Source organism: Lissotriton vulgaris, chromosome 7, assembly GCF_964263255.1.
Source record: "Lissotriton vulgaris chromosome 7, aLisVul1.2, whole genome shotgun sequence".
Lineage (NCBI taxonomy): Eukaryota > Metazoa > Chordata > Amphibia > Caudata > Salamandridae > Lissotriton > Lissotriton vulgaris.
The window spans coordinates 1753684707-1753702338 of NC_141695.1; the positions used below are offsets into that span (position 1 = coordinate 1753684707).

The 17632-nt window shown below is 51.3% G+C and overlaps 1 protein-coding gene across 6 annotated transcripts in view; it reads right to left on the minus strand.

The window, feature by feature from the left end:
- Positions 1-275: 275 nt before the first annotated feature.
- LIPE (lipase E, hormone sensitive type) overlaps positions 276-17632 on the minus strand; it is a 300019-nt gene continuing 282662 nt past the window's right edge. For 4 of the 6 annotated variants that reach the window (XM_086933059.1, XM_086933060.1, XM_086933063.1 and 1 more), the window contains one exon: positions 277-5972. In XM_086933059.1, coding sequence (XP_086789185.1) covers positions 5676-5972 — 297 coding nt within the window. In that variant the 3' untranslated portion in view covers positions 277-5675. Of the gene's footprint in view, positions 5973-17632 lie in introns of all 6 variants that reach the window. The other 2 variants (XM_086933061.1, XM_086933062.1) reach the window with 1 other exon arrangement.

Here is a 17632-nt window from a genome sequence, read left to right on the forward strand (position 1 = left end):
AAGACCCCTTGGGCTCTTTGTGCATGCCCCTCCAGCATATATTGACATTCTTTGCACTTGATGGGGTTGCATTAAGCCTATTGTTGCCTCTACGGTTATTGGGCTGGTTTTCTTTTCTGCAGTATGTCCGGCTTGGGACCCACTGGCTTGGCTCTAATATGCAACAGGTATGAGGGGAACATGGAAATCACATGACATTTTTATCGTTCGCGACCCTTGCATATTCTGCATTGTTTGATGTTAATGTTGATATTAACACTTCAATGATGTAAAAAAGCAGACTGACGAGCGTTCAGTATTAAATATTTATTCTTATATGATTTTATATACAGAAAAGAGCAGCATTTATCAAAGAAGAGATAGGAAAGTCTGAATAGAGAAGATCCTTCTTTAGCTCCTCGTTTTCCTCTCTCCAGCCAGAACTCCCAGCTTTCCTGGGGCAGAAAGTCTGAACATTAGCTGCAAGAATAAGCGTGAGTAACAGGGGTAAGAGGACACTGGATCATGACAACCCAACACTTAAGACAGCACCACTATTCATGGAAGCTATCCAGGGTCCATATGGGGTCCCCACACACTCACAACACATACAAAATCCTACGTGGGGTTTTCACAGTCCCATGGTCAACACCCTAGCATGTACAGAAGCCACAGTGGGCTCCCCGTCCAAGGCCCACACTGGCGTCCCCACCTACCAGTACCTACAGAGGCCAAAGAGGGGCCCCCAACCACCACTAACACATACAAAACCCACAGTCGGGTCCTCACCCACCAGTGGCACTTACAGAAGCCACAGTCGGATCCTCGCCCGCCTATGGCACTTACAGAAGCCAAAGAGGAGTCAGACCCACCAATAACACTTACAACAGCCACAGAGGAGTCAGGCCCACCACTAGCACTTACGGAAGCCACAGTCAGGTCCTCGCCCACCAGTGGCACTTACAGAAGCCACAGAGGCATCAGCACTAGCATTTACAGAAGCCACAGAGGAGTCAGACCCACTACTAACACTTACAGAAGCCACAGTCGGGTCCTCGCCCACCAGTGGCACTTACAGAAGCCACAGAGGAGTCAGCACTAACACTTTCAGAAGCCACAGTCGGGTCCTCGCCCGCCAGTGGCACTTACAGAAGCCACAGAGGAGTCAGCACTAGCACTTACAGAAGCCACAGTCGGTTCCTCACCCGCCAGTGGCACCTACAGAAGCCGCAGAGGAATCAATACTAGCATTTACAGAAGCCACAGTTGGTTCCTCGCCCGCCAGTGGCACTTACAGAAGCCACAGAGGAGTCAGCACTAGCACTTTCAGAAGCCACAGTCGGGTCCTCCCCCGCCAGTGGCACTTAGAAAAGCCACAGAGGAGTGAGCACTGCACTTTCAGACCACAGTCGGGTCCTCGCCCGCCTCACCCACCAGTGGCAGTTACAGAAGCCACAGAGGAGTCAGCACTAGCACTTACAGTAGTCACAGTCCGGTCCTCGCCCTCCAGTGGCACTTACAGGAGCCACAGAGGAGTCAGCACTAGCACTTACAGAAGTCACAGTGCGGTTCTCGCCCGCCAGTGGCACTTACAGAAGCCACAGAGGAGTCAGCACTAGGACTTTCAGAAGCCACAGTTGGGTCCTCACCCACGAGTGGCACTTACAGAAGCCACAGAGGAGTCAGCACTAGCACTTACAGAAGCCACAGCCAGGTCCTCACCCACCAGTAGCACTTACAGAAGCCACTGAGCTAGACCCACCACTCGCACTTACAAAAGCCACTGAGTCAGACCCACCACTAGCACTTACAGAAGCCACTCCGGTCCTTATCCACTAGTAGCACATACAGAACCAACAGAGGGGCCCTCACCGACCACTAGCATGTACATAAGACACAGTGGGGTCCTCACCAACCACTAGCACGCACAGAAGATACAATGGGGTCCTCACCCACCACTTGCACACGCAGAAGACGCAGAAGACACAGTGGGGTCCTCACCCACCACTAGCACGTACAAAAGACACAGTGGGGTCCTCACCCACCACTAGCGCATAGAAAAGCACAATGGGCTCTCCACCTGTCCTTACACAGACATTAAGTACTAAGAGCATGTAAGGCATCCTCAGAGGGGAATCCTCCCCATCCCCACGTGAAGCATAGAAGTCTTTCTGAGGTGGAAGCCGGCCTGACATCTTTTGAGTGGAACCATGGACCATTTAGAGATGACAGTGAGCCCGAAGATGATTACCCACCAACCCATTACCTCCTTTGCCCAATGGGGCACACGTATTGGGCCAGTGAAATGAATGTACTTACCCTCCCCCAATATACAGCACAGGTGGGTATAAGCACGACCAACAGGTGTGTCTACCTGTCACCACCCCAAATGGAGACTTGGAGTTACGTACTAAACAAAAAGTAGAAATCTTCCCTCTATACTCCTAGAAGAGACAACAAGAATCCTTATCACAACCCATCAGGGGACCCTACTTCCCACTACAGAATACTGTCCAGACCTGCAGAGGGTCGATCATATGAGCCACTGCCAGATACATCCCAAAGGCTGCTCCTGAGAGCAGGACTCGGACGCCACCGGTGTGTTGTGCGTCCAGCATATTGACATTGTCTGATAAGCCATACATTGGTACCTAAGAAGTGTCTGCTCTGATACGGATTATGCCAGGGCATACTGAGCCTACAGGGGAGCCTAGAGGGGCACCCCACTTAGCTCCTTGATAGGAAACATGAGGCACCAAACTACAGCCAGAGGGAAACCACCTACAACCTCCTCGTGTGGAGCAAATTGATCCTTCCCATCAGAGGAGAACACAGAAATGACTAAACCTAGATGAAGCATCTGGGGCCTCATCCTTGACCCACACTGGAGCCTAAATGCCCTCACCCATTGGGATACCTGGTGGTCCATGGTGACGTGCAGGGGCAAAACCGACTACCCCTTGTGGAGCTTAGGAGAAAATACTGAGCATTTAGGGACAAGTCCGTTGGGTGCCTCCTGTACTCGGGCGCATACCAGGCCTACAGAGGGGCAGTGCCTCTGCCTTATTCATGTTGAACCTGGAAGACAGGACAAGATGTGCGCAGAATGCAGGCAGCTTTTGGGGGAACCACCACGTGGCAGAGCTGTGCTAAGATGTAAGTGTGGGATCACAGGAGTGCACACAGCCTCCATTAATAATGGCAGTGTGCTGGGCTCAGAATGGGGGTCGTGGGGGGCCTCTACACTCCGATGATCCTCCAGAAACCATTTTGTCTTCGGTACTGTTGGAGTCAGGAGAGATGAAGTCAGAGACAGGACACGAATACCCTAATTTTTGATCAAATACAGTTAGAACCAAAGTAGAAAACCCCATAATTTATTTTGATCAGGTAAAGAGGCTTAAGGTGGCGACATTAACACAAAGAGTTCAGAGCCCTGTACAAGGAGGGTCACAGTAAGGGCATAAAGAGTACAGAGGCCTGTACAGAGGGCTCATAGTAAGAGCATGAGGTCTACAGAGGCCTGTACAGAGGGCTCATAGTAAGAGCATGAGGTCTTCAGGGCCCTGTACCTGTACTGGGGGGCTCACAGTAAGGGCACAAATAGCACAGAGCCATGTATCTGTACTGCGGGGCTCAAAGTAAGGGCACAAAGAGTACAGGAGGCCTGCACCTATGCAGGGAGGGTCATAGTAAGGAATGGAAGAGTACAGGGCCCTGTACCTGTACTGGGGGCTCATAGTAAGGATATGAAGAGTATGGCGCCTGGTACCTGTACTCGGACGCTCATATGAAGAGCATGAAGAGCACACACTCGTGTATTCTTACAAAGGGGCTCATAAGCGCACGAAGAGCACAGAGCCCTGTACTGATACAAGGGGGTGCATAAAAGGCAACCAAGCCTATCCCAACTACCAACGGGCTTGTCACAAGTGCCACTGGGCATGAATGAAGCAAATGCCCAACATTTCTTTTCAGACCTGTCCCCTCTCAAGAGTGGTATTTTCTGGGCGCGCAACAGGAAGCATTGTTTGGTGCTGATGAGGCCTCCCTGCAGCCCCCGGAGTGTGTCTGACCACAGACTCTCTGAATGGGAATAACCGTGTGGAGTGTGCCCCGAGTATGGATCCAGGCTCATCCTCTCGTCTCCTGTGGCCATTAGCAACAGCAAGCTTGCAGTCACAATACCCTGTGCATATCGGCATGTGCCCCTGCGCCAGTTCACCATCATCAGAAGATGCCCGACACTTGTTGCCTGTTGTCTGCTGGGCTCCATTCCTCAGCAATATCTGCTGAGGCCACCATTTTCTTAGGGCGCCATATGGCCCTACGGAGAAGCCTTCTTCACCACCATTGCTCCAGGGAACATAATGGAGTGTTGCCCCAGTAACCAAGCCCAGGAAGTAGAGACCATTAAAAGAGTCTGGATATGTCCAACAAGGTGTGGTGCATTAGGAAGAAAAGACTCTGCATTTGGCCATGATAAACACACACTAAGAAGTGTTGGAGGGCGGTGTGTTTGCATAAACAATGCCAAGGAGCAGTGGTGAGTAAATATTGGGTAAATATTGGGTATTGGGTAGGGACCCACAGAGAAATGTATGAAGGCTAAAGAGAGGAAATATTATGGTGTGTTCCTTAAAGAAAATGGTGGTCATGAGGCCCTAGGCGAATACTTGCACAATGGGCTCCAGGGCCATGCTCCGGACAGACTACAGAGGGGGCAGGGCCATGCTGCGGACAGACCATATGGGGTGCAGGGCCATGCTGCGGACAGACCCTAGGGGTCCAGGGCCATGATGTGGACATACCATAGGGGGTGCAGAGGGAATGCTGGCTTCTAAGGAGCCATTGGGAGGAGATGCTAGGGAGGAGGCCCTGAGATTTAACAATAGGAGCTCCAATATCTTCTGGCGGAAAAACCTGGGAGTAGGAAGATTGAGAGATTCTGTGAGGGAACGCAGGACGGAGGCACCACTGACAGGAGTGTGAATACGAGAGAGTGTCGGAGGAGAAGACACACACTGGGGAAGCCTGGTAAGGAGCGCAAACGAAGACAGAACTGTAGCTACATGTGCACCAGACTCGCCCCATATGCCCCTTTTCCTCACACCAATTCTGAGATGCCTTTGGAAGCAGCTATTACTTGAGAGAGTAGCACCAGTAAAACAAAAATAAATATTTTTTGTTCCTGTAATCACTATATGGTTTACCTAGAAAAATAAAAATCATACAGTTATGACGTTTGCTGATAAAAATGGTCCCTTGCAGTGGAGGTACACAAGAGGTATGGGTGGTCTGGGAGGAGGGTGCAACGCCTCTACGGACCGTGCCGGACCCTCAGTGCAGCCCAGCTTGGGATATCATACGTGAGCAGTGCCACAGTGGACAGCATGGACGGTGCGACTGATAGGTTATATCCACCACCTCAGACTCAAGTCAGATTCGACCATCACCCATCCCCAACACAGCAGCGGTAGATTTTGATCCAAGGTGGATTTGTGCTTTATTGTCCTACGTGCACATCGGTGAGTATGGGGTGTGACGAAGCAGCGCATCCGTGGCCTTGTGCAGCCGGCATGACCTCAGAACCATTACCAGGAATAAACGTTGTGAAGCTCCGCACAGCTGGGGCAGATTTCACCACACATCTGGTGCCGCCTTACATGAGACAGATTAAGTTGAGCCATTTCGTGTCAAGCGCCCACCTCTCGCTCTGCCACGTTGCCCTTGCCATCGAGCGGGACACCAGTTGTCCTCTCCAGTCGGCGGGGCCTTTTGATCGTGGGCGTTGGGGGTTCCGTCAGCAGAATCTTGCGGATGCACTCGATGCACACAGCGGTGGCTTCGCGGGTCTCCCGCGAGAGTTGTGAGAGACTGAGGAATCCATGGGGCAAGTCCTCGACCACTTGCAACGTGACCGCCTGGCCTAGGTCGCGTAGTCGCTTGGCAAACATCACCGAGTCATCCAGCATGGGGTCCAAAGCGCAGGCCTGTAATGGAAGAGAGGGACTGTGAGAGCTGGCAACAAACACACTATGAAAGAGGACTGTGAGAGTGAAAAAATAACAAAGTGGACAACAGAAAGATAATAGACTTCTTTAAGAGAGGAAGGGAGCGAGAACCTTCCTTAAGAGACAATAACATTCACAAATTCCTCTTCAGTCTCAATTTACTTCCCACATGCTTGCAAAGCTTCCATACTACCTAGAAGGTGGCAATTATATGGAATCAGTTTCTTAACCTCATCTTTATGGAACATGGATTCTGCCCCTCCCAGCCCATTACTCCATTCTTCCTTTTCAATGATCGGACCATGCTCTCGTCACAGAGTGTGTCGTGGACCTCCATTCCCTCAGTGTAGGAATGAGGTCCTCATATTCTCCAAACACCGTTCTCTCCTGTGCTTACACAGGGTCAGAAAGCTGTGATTCTTTACAGTCTAATGGAGGTTCATGAAGACTTCAAGGCTCTCTTGCGGCCCTACTGTTGAGGATTGCAGATCTACTTAGGTCTACTCTAGAGTCCTTCTTTATATATAAGGCTCCATGTTTTCAGTTTTTACATGTAAATACAGACAGAAAACATTCATTTTCTTGTCTATATTAATTTTTATACGTGGATAAAAACAGAAATGGGGTTGCTTTTAGAGTAATTACAAATACTGTCTGCCATGACTCCCAGACTAATAGATGTGTAGATTAATAGATAAGGGCGTTAAAAAATAAAGGAATTTTAGTAAAGAGGCTTTAACAGCAGTAGATTTGCACAAGGTTGATACTGAAATTTGCATATTTTCATATAAGTGCACTGATCTATCTTCTGCGGGTGTTCATAGCACTTAAACCTGACAGACATTCAAGCATGACTGCATATTTATTGGTTAAATAAATGTGGAAATATACTAATTTCTGCTTAATTCTTCCACAAAACCCAAAACAAATATGGATAAATATAGTTTAAATTAGCAAAAAATAAATATGGGTGAATACAGACGGAAATGGCAAACAAATAAATAGCATTAAACTGGGAGCCCTATTTAAATACATAGATCAATTTTTAGAAACATTTGAGGAATGCAAAGATTGCATTTGCAAATGACATCCTTGATATTACATTTGACCTTTGGCAAAGCTCTTTTTGGGGAATCCTCAGATTCCTTAACTTGAGAATATTTAGAATATCCCACAAGTGCCAGAGTGGATCCAGAGGTTTTCACAGCAGTGCTCCCGCACGCCACAGGGGGCCAGCGTGTTGCTGCGTGTCAGCCTACTTCTACCCCATAAGTGATGGAGTGGGACTCTGTGTGAGCGCCACCCCTACGTGTCGGCGTCAGTTTCTTGCTTGACTTGTTCCACACACTTAGACATGAAGCACAAAACAATTGTTGGAACCAGTGAGAAAATCTCTCATTTGGGGTCGTTTTAGATGTTAAACAGACCACCCCACAGAACAGAGAGTGCAGTGAGGAATCTGCAGTAAGAGTGTCCACCAGAGGTAAGTGACTCACTGTAGACTCCTCACATATAGAATAGATACCAAAGCCGCTCCTCCCCAAGGTGGAGGGTCTGAGGAATGAACTGAGCCCATCAAGTCCTGAGTGAACCAAATGGGCAAAATGTGTGTCAAAGCAGTAGCACTTTGTGAATGCATACACGGAGCCTGTTGTTGCCGCCGCACATTTGTTAAGAGCAGGAACTCTACGTGCCAACATGGTGGTAGTCGCCGTCACCCTGGAGAAGGAGGCCTCAGTCCTTCAGGAGGCTTCTTGGCCAATGTGTAGCAGATCTTAATGCAGAACACTATCCTCCTCGACAGAGACCTTATGGTCTTTCCTTTCTTTGCCACAGAGAATACCACAAAAAGCTGATCATCCACCCCATGCCCTTTGGTGTGAACAATGTAAAAGCTTAAGACTCTTTTGGGATCCAGCTGATTGAGTCTCTCATTCTCTTTCGAGGTGTGAGCCAGTGCAAATAGCGTTGAGGGTGATGGACTGCCCAAAAAGGCATCACAACTTTAAGCAAAAAGGCCGCCCATGTCATCAATATCAATTTGTGTGAAAAAAAATGACGTAGGGTGGTTGCACCGACAGAGCCTGGAGCTCAAGGATAGGGACAAGCTAAATTGATCACAATCAGAAAACAGATTTTGAGAGTAAGAAGACGATACATGCAGCTGTGAATTGGCTTGAAGGGGGTGCACAAGAGAAACACGAGGACCACTGTGGCATCACAACTGTTTGGGAGGGAGCATGTGTGACAAACCTTTGATGAACCACATCACAAAAGGTGACCGAAACAAGGATAACTAGTCTTGCAAACGTAAACAGGTTGAAAAGGGCAGGGACAGCTGTGAAGCAGTGTGTACAGAGTGCACATCACATAAGTCAGGACTAGACTTAGGTCCCATTGATGCATGACAAAGGGAGGGGGGGGATATATGTAGGAGCCTGTAGGAGGCTGGCTTAGTATACTGTGCACACTTATTCAAGTGGTGCACCCTGCACTTATCCCAGCAACCCTTATGGCGAGTTCAGTGGTCTTTGATAACCATAGAAAGCTCTCAACGTGGCAGCTTTGGAGAGCAGCTTTCAGGCTTATCTTGAAGGAGTGTTAGGCAGAAGACGATGAAGAAGTCCGGTGGAATCCAAGGGTAGATTCTGGAAGTGAAGAACCTGTAAGCAGAGGGGACAGAGTCTGCCACTTGGAAGTGACTAGGAGGCACGAAGACACAATGCCCACCGATGTCGGAAGGTTCAGAAGAGTTGACAGTGTCCTTGTTGCTGCAGCTTTGAGGTCCAGGCGGCACTGAGGAAGACCAGGAACCATTCAGAAGCCTGTCCCACGTTGGATGACTGTGTCCGGCGGGAGCACCAACCAGCCATGGTAGCCGCAGCAGGCGTGGAAAGCAAAGAAGGAGCAACGTTGGGACCAGCTGAGTCCAAGGGACTCACCAACCGCAGGAGAGTCAGAGCAGGCATCGAGCAAGCAGGGGAACCCACTGAAGCAGTAGAAGACCCTCAAGTGGACCCACAGGCCAAAGGCACACGAGTCGCAAACTCACCAAAGATGAAGATCCAGGGTGCAGAGGATGCGGATTAGAACATTGATGTACGAGTAACAATGTATCTGGTAGAGACGATTCTAGCTGCAGATTCCTTAATGTAGAATTATCCCCAGGTGTGAGACTGGATCCGGAAAACTTTTTGCCACAGCATCCCTGCACGCCGGGGAAGTCCCACCCCGGCGCGCCTACGTCAGTTTTCTTCTAAGAACTTTTCTGCGCCACAACGCGGAGCCATCACAAACAAAAACTGTGAGAATACTGAAACAGTGTGCGAAAAAATCAGCTAGCAGAAAGGGAGAAATGAATGGTGAGGAACAGCTCCATCCAGAATAGTTCCAGGCACTATGGCACCAAAAGTCATGGAGGGAAAGGACAGAGCACCGCTACTGCAAGCGAGCCTGCAAACAAACACAACAGCCTCCCTGGGGGCAGAAACCATGTGAAAAAGTGCACAGCAGACGAAGAAGTCTGCAACCACAGCCCAGAACAGAGAAGGGCATCAAGGCCAGAACAGAAGAGGAACAACAATTCACCCCCAGACAACACTAGTAGGGAGAAACATCTCCTGAAAAGAGCTAAGGGTTGAGATCCAGCCAAGAGATCTCAACCCTAAGGACTGCAGAGGAGTCATAAGTGCAATCCACGAAGAGAAGAGCACAAGCAGACCCCTCACTGGAGACCAGGGTACAGGGGCGCAGAAGCACCCATGAAATCCACAACCAAGCACCAGAAGGGTAGAAATGGACAACAACAAGACTAGCATCCCCCTAGGGAGGGAGCAAGAAAAAACACTCGCAGAAGACAACCACCCAGAGGCAGGTGAGTGCAGAAGACCAAAGAAGGGTCCTCGTAGAACGGGGAGGAAGGGCGGGTCATGAAGGAATCTGCGGCTAGAATCGTCTCTACCAGATACATCGTTATCGAAGGTAACTAACTTGTACATCTGATAGAGACTACTGACCATAGATTTCTTTACGTAAAATAGATACCCTAGCCATTCCCAAGGGGAAGGAGGGTCTGCGAAAGGACCTCTGCAGCTCCGGCGAACACAAGACCCCAACAGGGGACAATCACAGAGACAGGGAAAGTAGCCCAATCCTCCCCAACAGGGAATGAGTCACAGGGACAGGGGAAAGAGCCCATCGGGAAGAAAACCGCCCCCACAGGGGATGTGTTATACCAACAAAAGAGGCAGCCCAGCCCTCACCAAGCAGGAGAAGGCAAGGCCAATACAAAAGGAGGCCAGTACACCCCAAGCCCAGTCAATGTACCAGGGACCTCCACCGGAAGCCCCAGAGGTACAGACAACGCAGAGGAGTACCAAGAAGAAGAGGAACCCAGAGACTCCAAGGAGAAAGGGTAAGAACAAAGACAAGAACCATCCACCTGAAACACAACCAGTGAAGAAGGCAGCGTAATCCATCACAGCCAGAAGTCAACAGGCCAGACAAGACCGCGCCTTAGCAATAAGGCAGGCGGAAGAGAAAAACCTAGCCTCACAGGGCAGCCGCAAGACAAGTGGCAGGTGCGTCAGGCCCCATGTCAAGGCCCCTGGCCGTAAACCAGAAGAGCAGGCGGCGCAACTGGACGCTGACAAGCGCCACGGAACTGAATGCCCAGACTACATCAGCCTTCAACAAAGGTGCCCGAACGACCCCAGAAGGAGACCGCTCTGGACAGAACTGATCCTCGAAGAAGAGCGACCAGCTGGAAGATAAGAGGAGAAACAAGTAGGATGAACCAAGCCGTCAACACAAGAAAATAACCCTTATGGAGTACCAGACAGAGTACCAGGCCTAACGGCAGACAAAGGACAAAAACACTGCAACACAACGACGTAGATGGCCAAGAAACCGCACCAGCGGCATACAGCGACACGAGGAAGGGGAGGAACCCGCAAGGAGGAGCCCACGCCTCCCCAGTGTAAGACAAGGCTACACAATAGCTACAAGTACCCAACGTAGGGTAGGACACGTCCCAAGAAGTATGGGAACCATTCTTAGGGAAGAAAATCCCACATCAGAGAACAAAATTATAAACCTGCGGCAGAAACCACAACAGGCTTTGAAATCAGCCAAAGGTACATTCTTGTATAAAAGGTGGGGCCGAACCAGCAGCCAACTGAAGAGAGGGGCCAACCAAAGGACCCCGAGGGCACAGCAAACCACACAGAAAGTGTAACAGCCACTTCAAACGTCAAAACCAGGAGCAAGTGGAATAACACCTCCCACCGAGACCCGGAGGATCAACAAACCGTCACAAAGTCCAACAGGCTGGAAGTAGCCCTGGTCAACACACACAAAGTGTTAAGCGTTCGCAAGGCAGCACTGGAAGAAGCAAAGACATTACGCCCCCATGAATCTAACCACCGGGCCTCCCGAGACGGAGGAAAGAACACCACAGGCAGGCATGGAAAGGCATTCCGCAGAAGAGCCCCTTGGGTAGGATGGTGGAAAGAAAGACAGACTGGGTCGTGTGGAGCAGGAAGGTGGCGATGTAGTAGCGCCTGAGGCACTGGATCGCATGTGGCAAGGTGCCCCCATATGGAGTGACCCTTCAAAGGGAAGGAACAACTACCGTCCACCAGAGCCCTGGTGGAGAATTTCCAAGAGGTTGTCTGTATAAAATGGAGTGACAGGTTCACCCATCCTCAGAATACCAGCAGCCGTGGAAATAGCCCAAACAAAGGCAACATTGGCCTCAGTAGGGCGCAGCGGAGGAGAAAGTAATTCCTCCGTGATTGACGGTTGTAGACTGAGCCGCCCATCCCCAAGTCCAGGACGGAGTGGCCAGCCCCGGAATAGAGGAGGATCCACAGATGAATGGGGAACCTTAGGGGCCTCAGGGGAAGGCGGAGAGGCCGGTGGAAAAGCCAGCCACGAGCCACGGAAAGAAGGGTTCGAGGATTTAGGCCATGGGGACGGAGAGGAGCCTTCCCTGGAAGATGCCGGTGAAAAGGCAACAACACAGCACCCTGTCTCTGGGGAGGAACACACCAACAGATGACAGACCTCTGGAGAAGAAGGGACCTCAGGAGACGAATCAAGAATCCAAAGCCGGCACGGCTCCGTGGAGTCCGCCTTCGGCACCTGATCAACGTCGACCTGCGCAGGAGTGGGCATTCGTGGCGCTGGGTCGACTTCTGCCACCACATGCTCTCCAGGAGAATGGGGTGGGGTCGATGCCAGAACGGCGAAGGAGCGGGCGCCGGCTCGGCCTCAGACGGGGCAGCTGCCTGCGTCGAGGACCGAGAGGCACTCGAGAAGGTGCCCCAGGTCTCGGCCTCCACACACGACCCCACCGGAGCCGGGGAGGGAGGCTCCTGGCGCCGAAACGGCGCCGGCTCGACCTTTGGTGAGGCAGCCGCCTGCTCAGAGGACCGAGGGGGACTCGGGGCAAGCCCGGAGTCCCAGCGATCACCTGCAACGCCACAGGGAGCCCCGTAGGGATTTGCGGTTAGGCAGGGACGCTAGGTGCCGAAGAGGGGAGCCCTGAAGGACCACACCTTAACAACACCATCCTCCTACGAGCTGAAGTCGAAACCTTCAGCGCTGGGGCCGGAGCCACCGGCGACTCCGCGGAAATCCATGCGCGAGACAAGGGATCCGCGGACATCTCAGGAGGTGGAGGAAGGGCCAAAGAAACCTGCAGAGCCGCAGCATAGGATGTCATTTGGTCCCTAGTCGCCTCCACGCCGGGAAAGGGCAGGTAGGAAGGCGACAGGCGGGGGAGCATGTCCCGGGGGGAGACGGCACCCACCGTGGAAGGAGGACAGGGCCTCGGAGACAAACTGAAGGACCTACCAGCGGGTGAGCCACGCCCAAGGGGCTGCGGCAAGAGGCGATGTCGCAGACGAAACCGGAGGTTCCTTGCTTCCGAGGTAGGGGACGGATGCTGGGATGACGCCGACCTGTACAAGCGCGCCGACAGCAACTTCATCCGGCGCTCCCGCCGTGATTTAGGCTTAAGGTGCTGGCAAGCGTTGCAACTCTCCGAGTCTTGGTGCTCACCCAGGCACCACATGCAAATCAGGTCCGTCGTCGACATGGGACGTGAACAGGAGGTACACATTTTGAAGACCGAAGGCATATGCACAATGTTCCACTGAACGCCAAAGCGTGAAAAGAATAGAAGGCCTGAAAACAGGCCGGGACACAATCCGGATCCGCGTTGCACACGGAATAGAGAAAAAACTGGCATAGGTGCACCGGGGTGTGTCTTATGTTTTCTCGCTGATGTCACTAACGCGGATGACGTCAGGGTGGAGTCACGTGGTGCCATCCCCCTGGTGCGCAGGGATGCTGTGGCAAAAAGTTTTCCGGATCCAGTCTCACGTCTGGGGATAATTCTACGTTAAGGAATCTGCGGCTAGTAGTCTCTATCAGATCTTGGAGGTAAGAGATGCTGGAGCCTGGAGCTTCTTGTAGCCCAAAGATACCTGGAGTGCAGAGTCAACAAGCCTTGGCAACAGCAAGGCAATGCGGTGCACAGGGATTCAGTCAGAGCAGTTCCGACATGGGATACTTGCCTCAAAATTGCAGAGAGGACAGATCAGGTCTCGAGTGAGTTGCAGAACTACCACCTGTGTTGCTGAGCCTTGGGATGTCTGTAGGACGACAGGAGCACCAGACTGGTCAGCTTTGTTGCGGTGCCTGCAGATGCAGGGGAGTGACTCCTTCACTCAAAGTGACATTTCTTCAGGTTTCCTTGATCCCACAGGTCTGTTGAAGAAACTGGAAGAAGCACAGACACAGATGACGAAGAAGACTTGAAGAACAGCGAGACCAGGAGCAGCAGGAGTCTTCCCTGATGCTGTCTCGGTTCCAGTCGAAGTCCAAGTGTACAGATGGTCGATTAGCGACTTAGTTTCAGGTTTAGTCTTGTCTCACGATGAATCTAAGGACCCACCCACAGGTAAGCCCTTAAATACTCAGAGGAAAGGGTTGGAACATCTCAGGGTCCCTCCCAGAGGAAGGACTGAACAGAGGGGAGGATACTCTCATGTCCTTTTTCCAGTTTCTCGCCAAAGCGGGAACCAAGGACTCCCTGAACTGGCTCAAACTGGAGTATGCAAGGAGGGCACCAAATGTGCTCTTCAAAGCAATCTGTTGGTGCTGGCAAGTGCTCCCACATCAGCCCAAGACACAAAGTCCTGTTTAGGAGGTGGTCACACATCCCTGTGACAGGAAACCTATTGTTGTACCTTCCTCTGCTGGACCTCGGCTCAGCAGCAGGAGGGCAGAATCATGTCTGTGGTCGGCAGCAGCACAGGTCTGCTGGCAGACCCAGAAAGGCTGTTACCTGCCGTACAGGGGGTACCCCAAGGGAGCCTCCCAATATATGGGATCATACTTCCTACACTGGAATCGGTGTTGGCCTATGATTGCAACATGTTGGATACCAAACAGGACTGGGTTCAGTGCAGCCACTATAAAGTTAGACATCTGACCTTTGTTCACTATATGTATTAAAATGGCTGACTGCACTTACAAAGCCTGGAGAATCGGCTCTGGGGTTTGTAGGGGTGTCCGTTCATGTAGTGGTCCCCTCAGACATAAGCAAGCACCCTGCCCTAAGGACTGAAGAGCCTGCCATAGGGCTGACTTATAGGTCTAAAAGTGCAGTGACCTCAGATATAAGGAAACATATCTGTGGTGGGAAGTGCAAGCACCAACTCACACAGGATGCACTGGCAAGCCTGTAGTCACAGTTTAAGGGGACTACGATGGGTGGCACATTACATGCTGCAGCCCATGGGAGACCCTGGTGTACCTATGCCCTGAGTACCCTATTACCATATACTACGGACTTAAAAGGGGACACTATTAGCCAATTGGGGGTGTACAAACGCACTTTCTATGGTCAATTTAGGGAGAGAGCACAATGACTGGGGTTCTGATTAGCAGGATCCCAGACAGACTAAGTCAAAAACACACTGACACCAGGCAAACATTTGGGTTAACCATGGAACAAGGCTCCTACCTTCCAATGCGGCCCTTTCAAAAACTGCAGCAAAATTGGTGACTTAAACAATGAGCACTGACCTGGCAACTATAAGATGGCTGAAAGGGCCAAAAGATATCCCTTAACTGTGCCCAAACTAAGGCCTTGCCGGGCAAAAGACAGAACAAATAACAGAACGTCAGATAACTTAGCCTGGAGGGTGTGAATCTGGTGTGTGCAGCACCAAACCCCAAATTTGTCCCAACGACAGGCATATACAGTTTTCATTGAGGGACGCCTGGCTGCCAAGGTGATGCCAACCACCTCTGGAGGAAGGTGTTCAGCTATTGCCACTCAATCTCCAAGCACACATTTGGATAGTATGAAGGCACAGGTGTACAACCCTACCCTCCTGCTTCAAGAGTTGGTACTTTCGGAGAGGCAGCCTGATCAGGGGACAGATGCTCAATCCCAAGAGATCTGGATACCACACTCTCTGGGCCCTCTAAGGAGCCACAAGGATGACTTGGGCCTGGTCTGTCCTGATCTTTGTCAGAACTTGGGGCAGACGTGGTACACGCAGAAACCCACACCAGAGTCCTGATTTCCAGTTGAGGTGCAACGTGTCTCAGATCGAGATGCCTTTGCCTTGGAAATTCAAACGCTCAGAAGTGCTGACTCTACGCATACTCTGCGGTGGGTGAAAATTTTGAGCTATGGTTTTCCCTATTCCCAGAGAGACCATTGCCATTTGTGATCTGCTAGGCATCGATGACTGAGCTTGCCTGCATTGGCGTTCAGGGATCCTGCCAGGTGGTTTGCCAACAGAAAAATTCCTTGGAGGTCCAGCCATTTCCAGAGACTCCTGGCACAGGGTCTAAGACCTCACCCACCCTGTTTTTTTGCACTGGAACATGGCAGTGGTGTTGTCTATGAGCACCTGTACCAGCCTCCTCTTAATGGATGGAAGGAAGGCTTTCAATACCACACGGATGGCCCTCAGCTCCAGAAGGTTGATGTGGAGCTAGGGCTCCACTATAGATCCGAGACCTCTGACCTCTACTTCTCACAGATGGCCGCCCCAACCCAGAAGCGAAGCAGTTCCAGCATCAGTTCTGGATGGGGAAGGGAGAGTGTTTTGCCGCTGATCCAATCGCCGTCCAGCAACCACCGCTGCAGCTCTTTTGCAGACTTCAGCGAAATCTTAATGTGGTGGGAGAGGCCTCACTGATGCTGGGCCCACATGGACTTCAGATCCCACTGCAGTGCCTGCTTATGACACCTGGCGTGCTAGACCAGCAGGATGCAGACCATCCATTTTAGGCGCCTCCGAGTCGACCTCACTGAAATCCAAGACTGAGTCATAGCCTGAATGTCCGGGAGAGTACAGTGAGCTGAAAATACTCCTGTCCCAACACGAACACCAGATAGCACAGATGGGCCGGCAGGACGGGGTATGGAAAAAGGCATCCTATGGGTCCAACCTCCCCATCCAGTCTCCAGGATTGGGGGCAGCCTAAACCTGGGACAGTGGGAACTTCTTCTTTTGAAGGAAGGCATTGAGTGGTCGCTGTCTAGAACAGGCAGAAGACCAGCTTTTTGAGGCACCAGAAAGTAGCGGAAAAAACAACCACGTCCTACTTCTGGCACCGTCTACTTCTTGAAAACCTATTTGGCAGAGGGATTTGTCCTTCCTGTTGCAAAATAGAGAGATGATCCTCCATCAGTTGCAGAGGGGACGGAGGGTTGTGTGACAGAGAAGAGAGGAAGGGTAAAGTGCGGCCCTTGTGAACAATCTGCAGTAACCACTTGTCTGATGATATTGTTTGCCAGCCCGGTAAGAATAGGTGGGATCTGGTTTCCACTGGGTGGCTGTATCCCTGTAAGGGCAAGCTAAAGAGGTTTGGAGGTGGGGCTGCAGGGAGCCGTAGGCTGAGCGGCCTGCTGACCTTGGCTGCGGGGTGATGGGCTCCATGGCCTCTTCCACGAAACTGCTGGGTTTCCTCTGGGGATTGGACAGGTTGGTAGGACGAGACACCTCAGTCAGAGCTGTAAAAGGAGCAAGGGAACTATTGTCGTTGGTGAGGTCGGGCAAAGTGACCCAGAGAGTGAACAGTAGCCCAGCTCTCCTTAAAAAGCTTGAGGGCAGAATCACCTTTGTCCTCGAGAAGGCGAGTATTATTATGGAGGACTGGACATCACTGCAGAACCCAGTCGATCGTAGCCTCGCCTGATTGCGAATGGCAACGCTGGTGCCAATGGCCCATCCAATTGAATCAGTGGTGTCCAAGTAAAATCGAATCAAGAATTGGCTGCATCACAGCCATCTTGCTTTGCCCAAGACAGCACAGGGTGAACATCTTCAGGCACACCAGGAAGGATTTGTGCGTATCGTCTCAAAAAACAGCTGGTATGAACAAACTAAAGGACCTAGCTGGTAGGAGAAAATACATGTTTGATGAATGTTTCCATTTGCTTGGATTCCATATCATGGTTAAGTGGTGGGAAAAGGGTTGGGATTAGACCGGCTGGGTGAAGCCTCCACCACTAGGCTTTCTGGAGAGGGGTGCTGTGAAAGAAAAGCATGGTTCCTAGGAGCAGGGAGCATGGCACTGGGCAATTTGTTGATTGATTGTGGGAC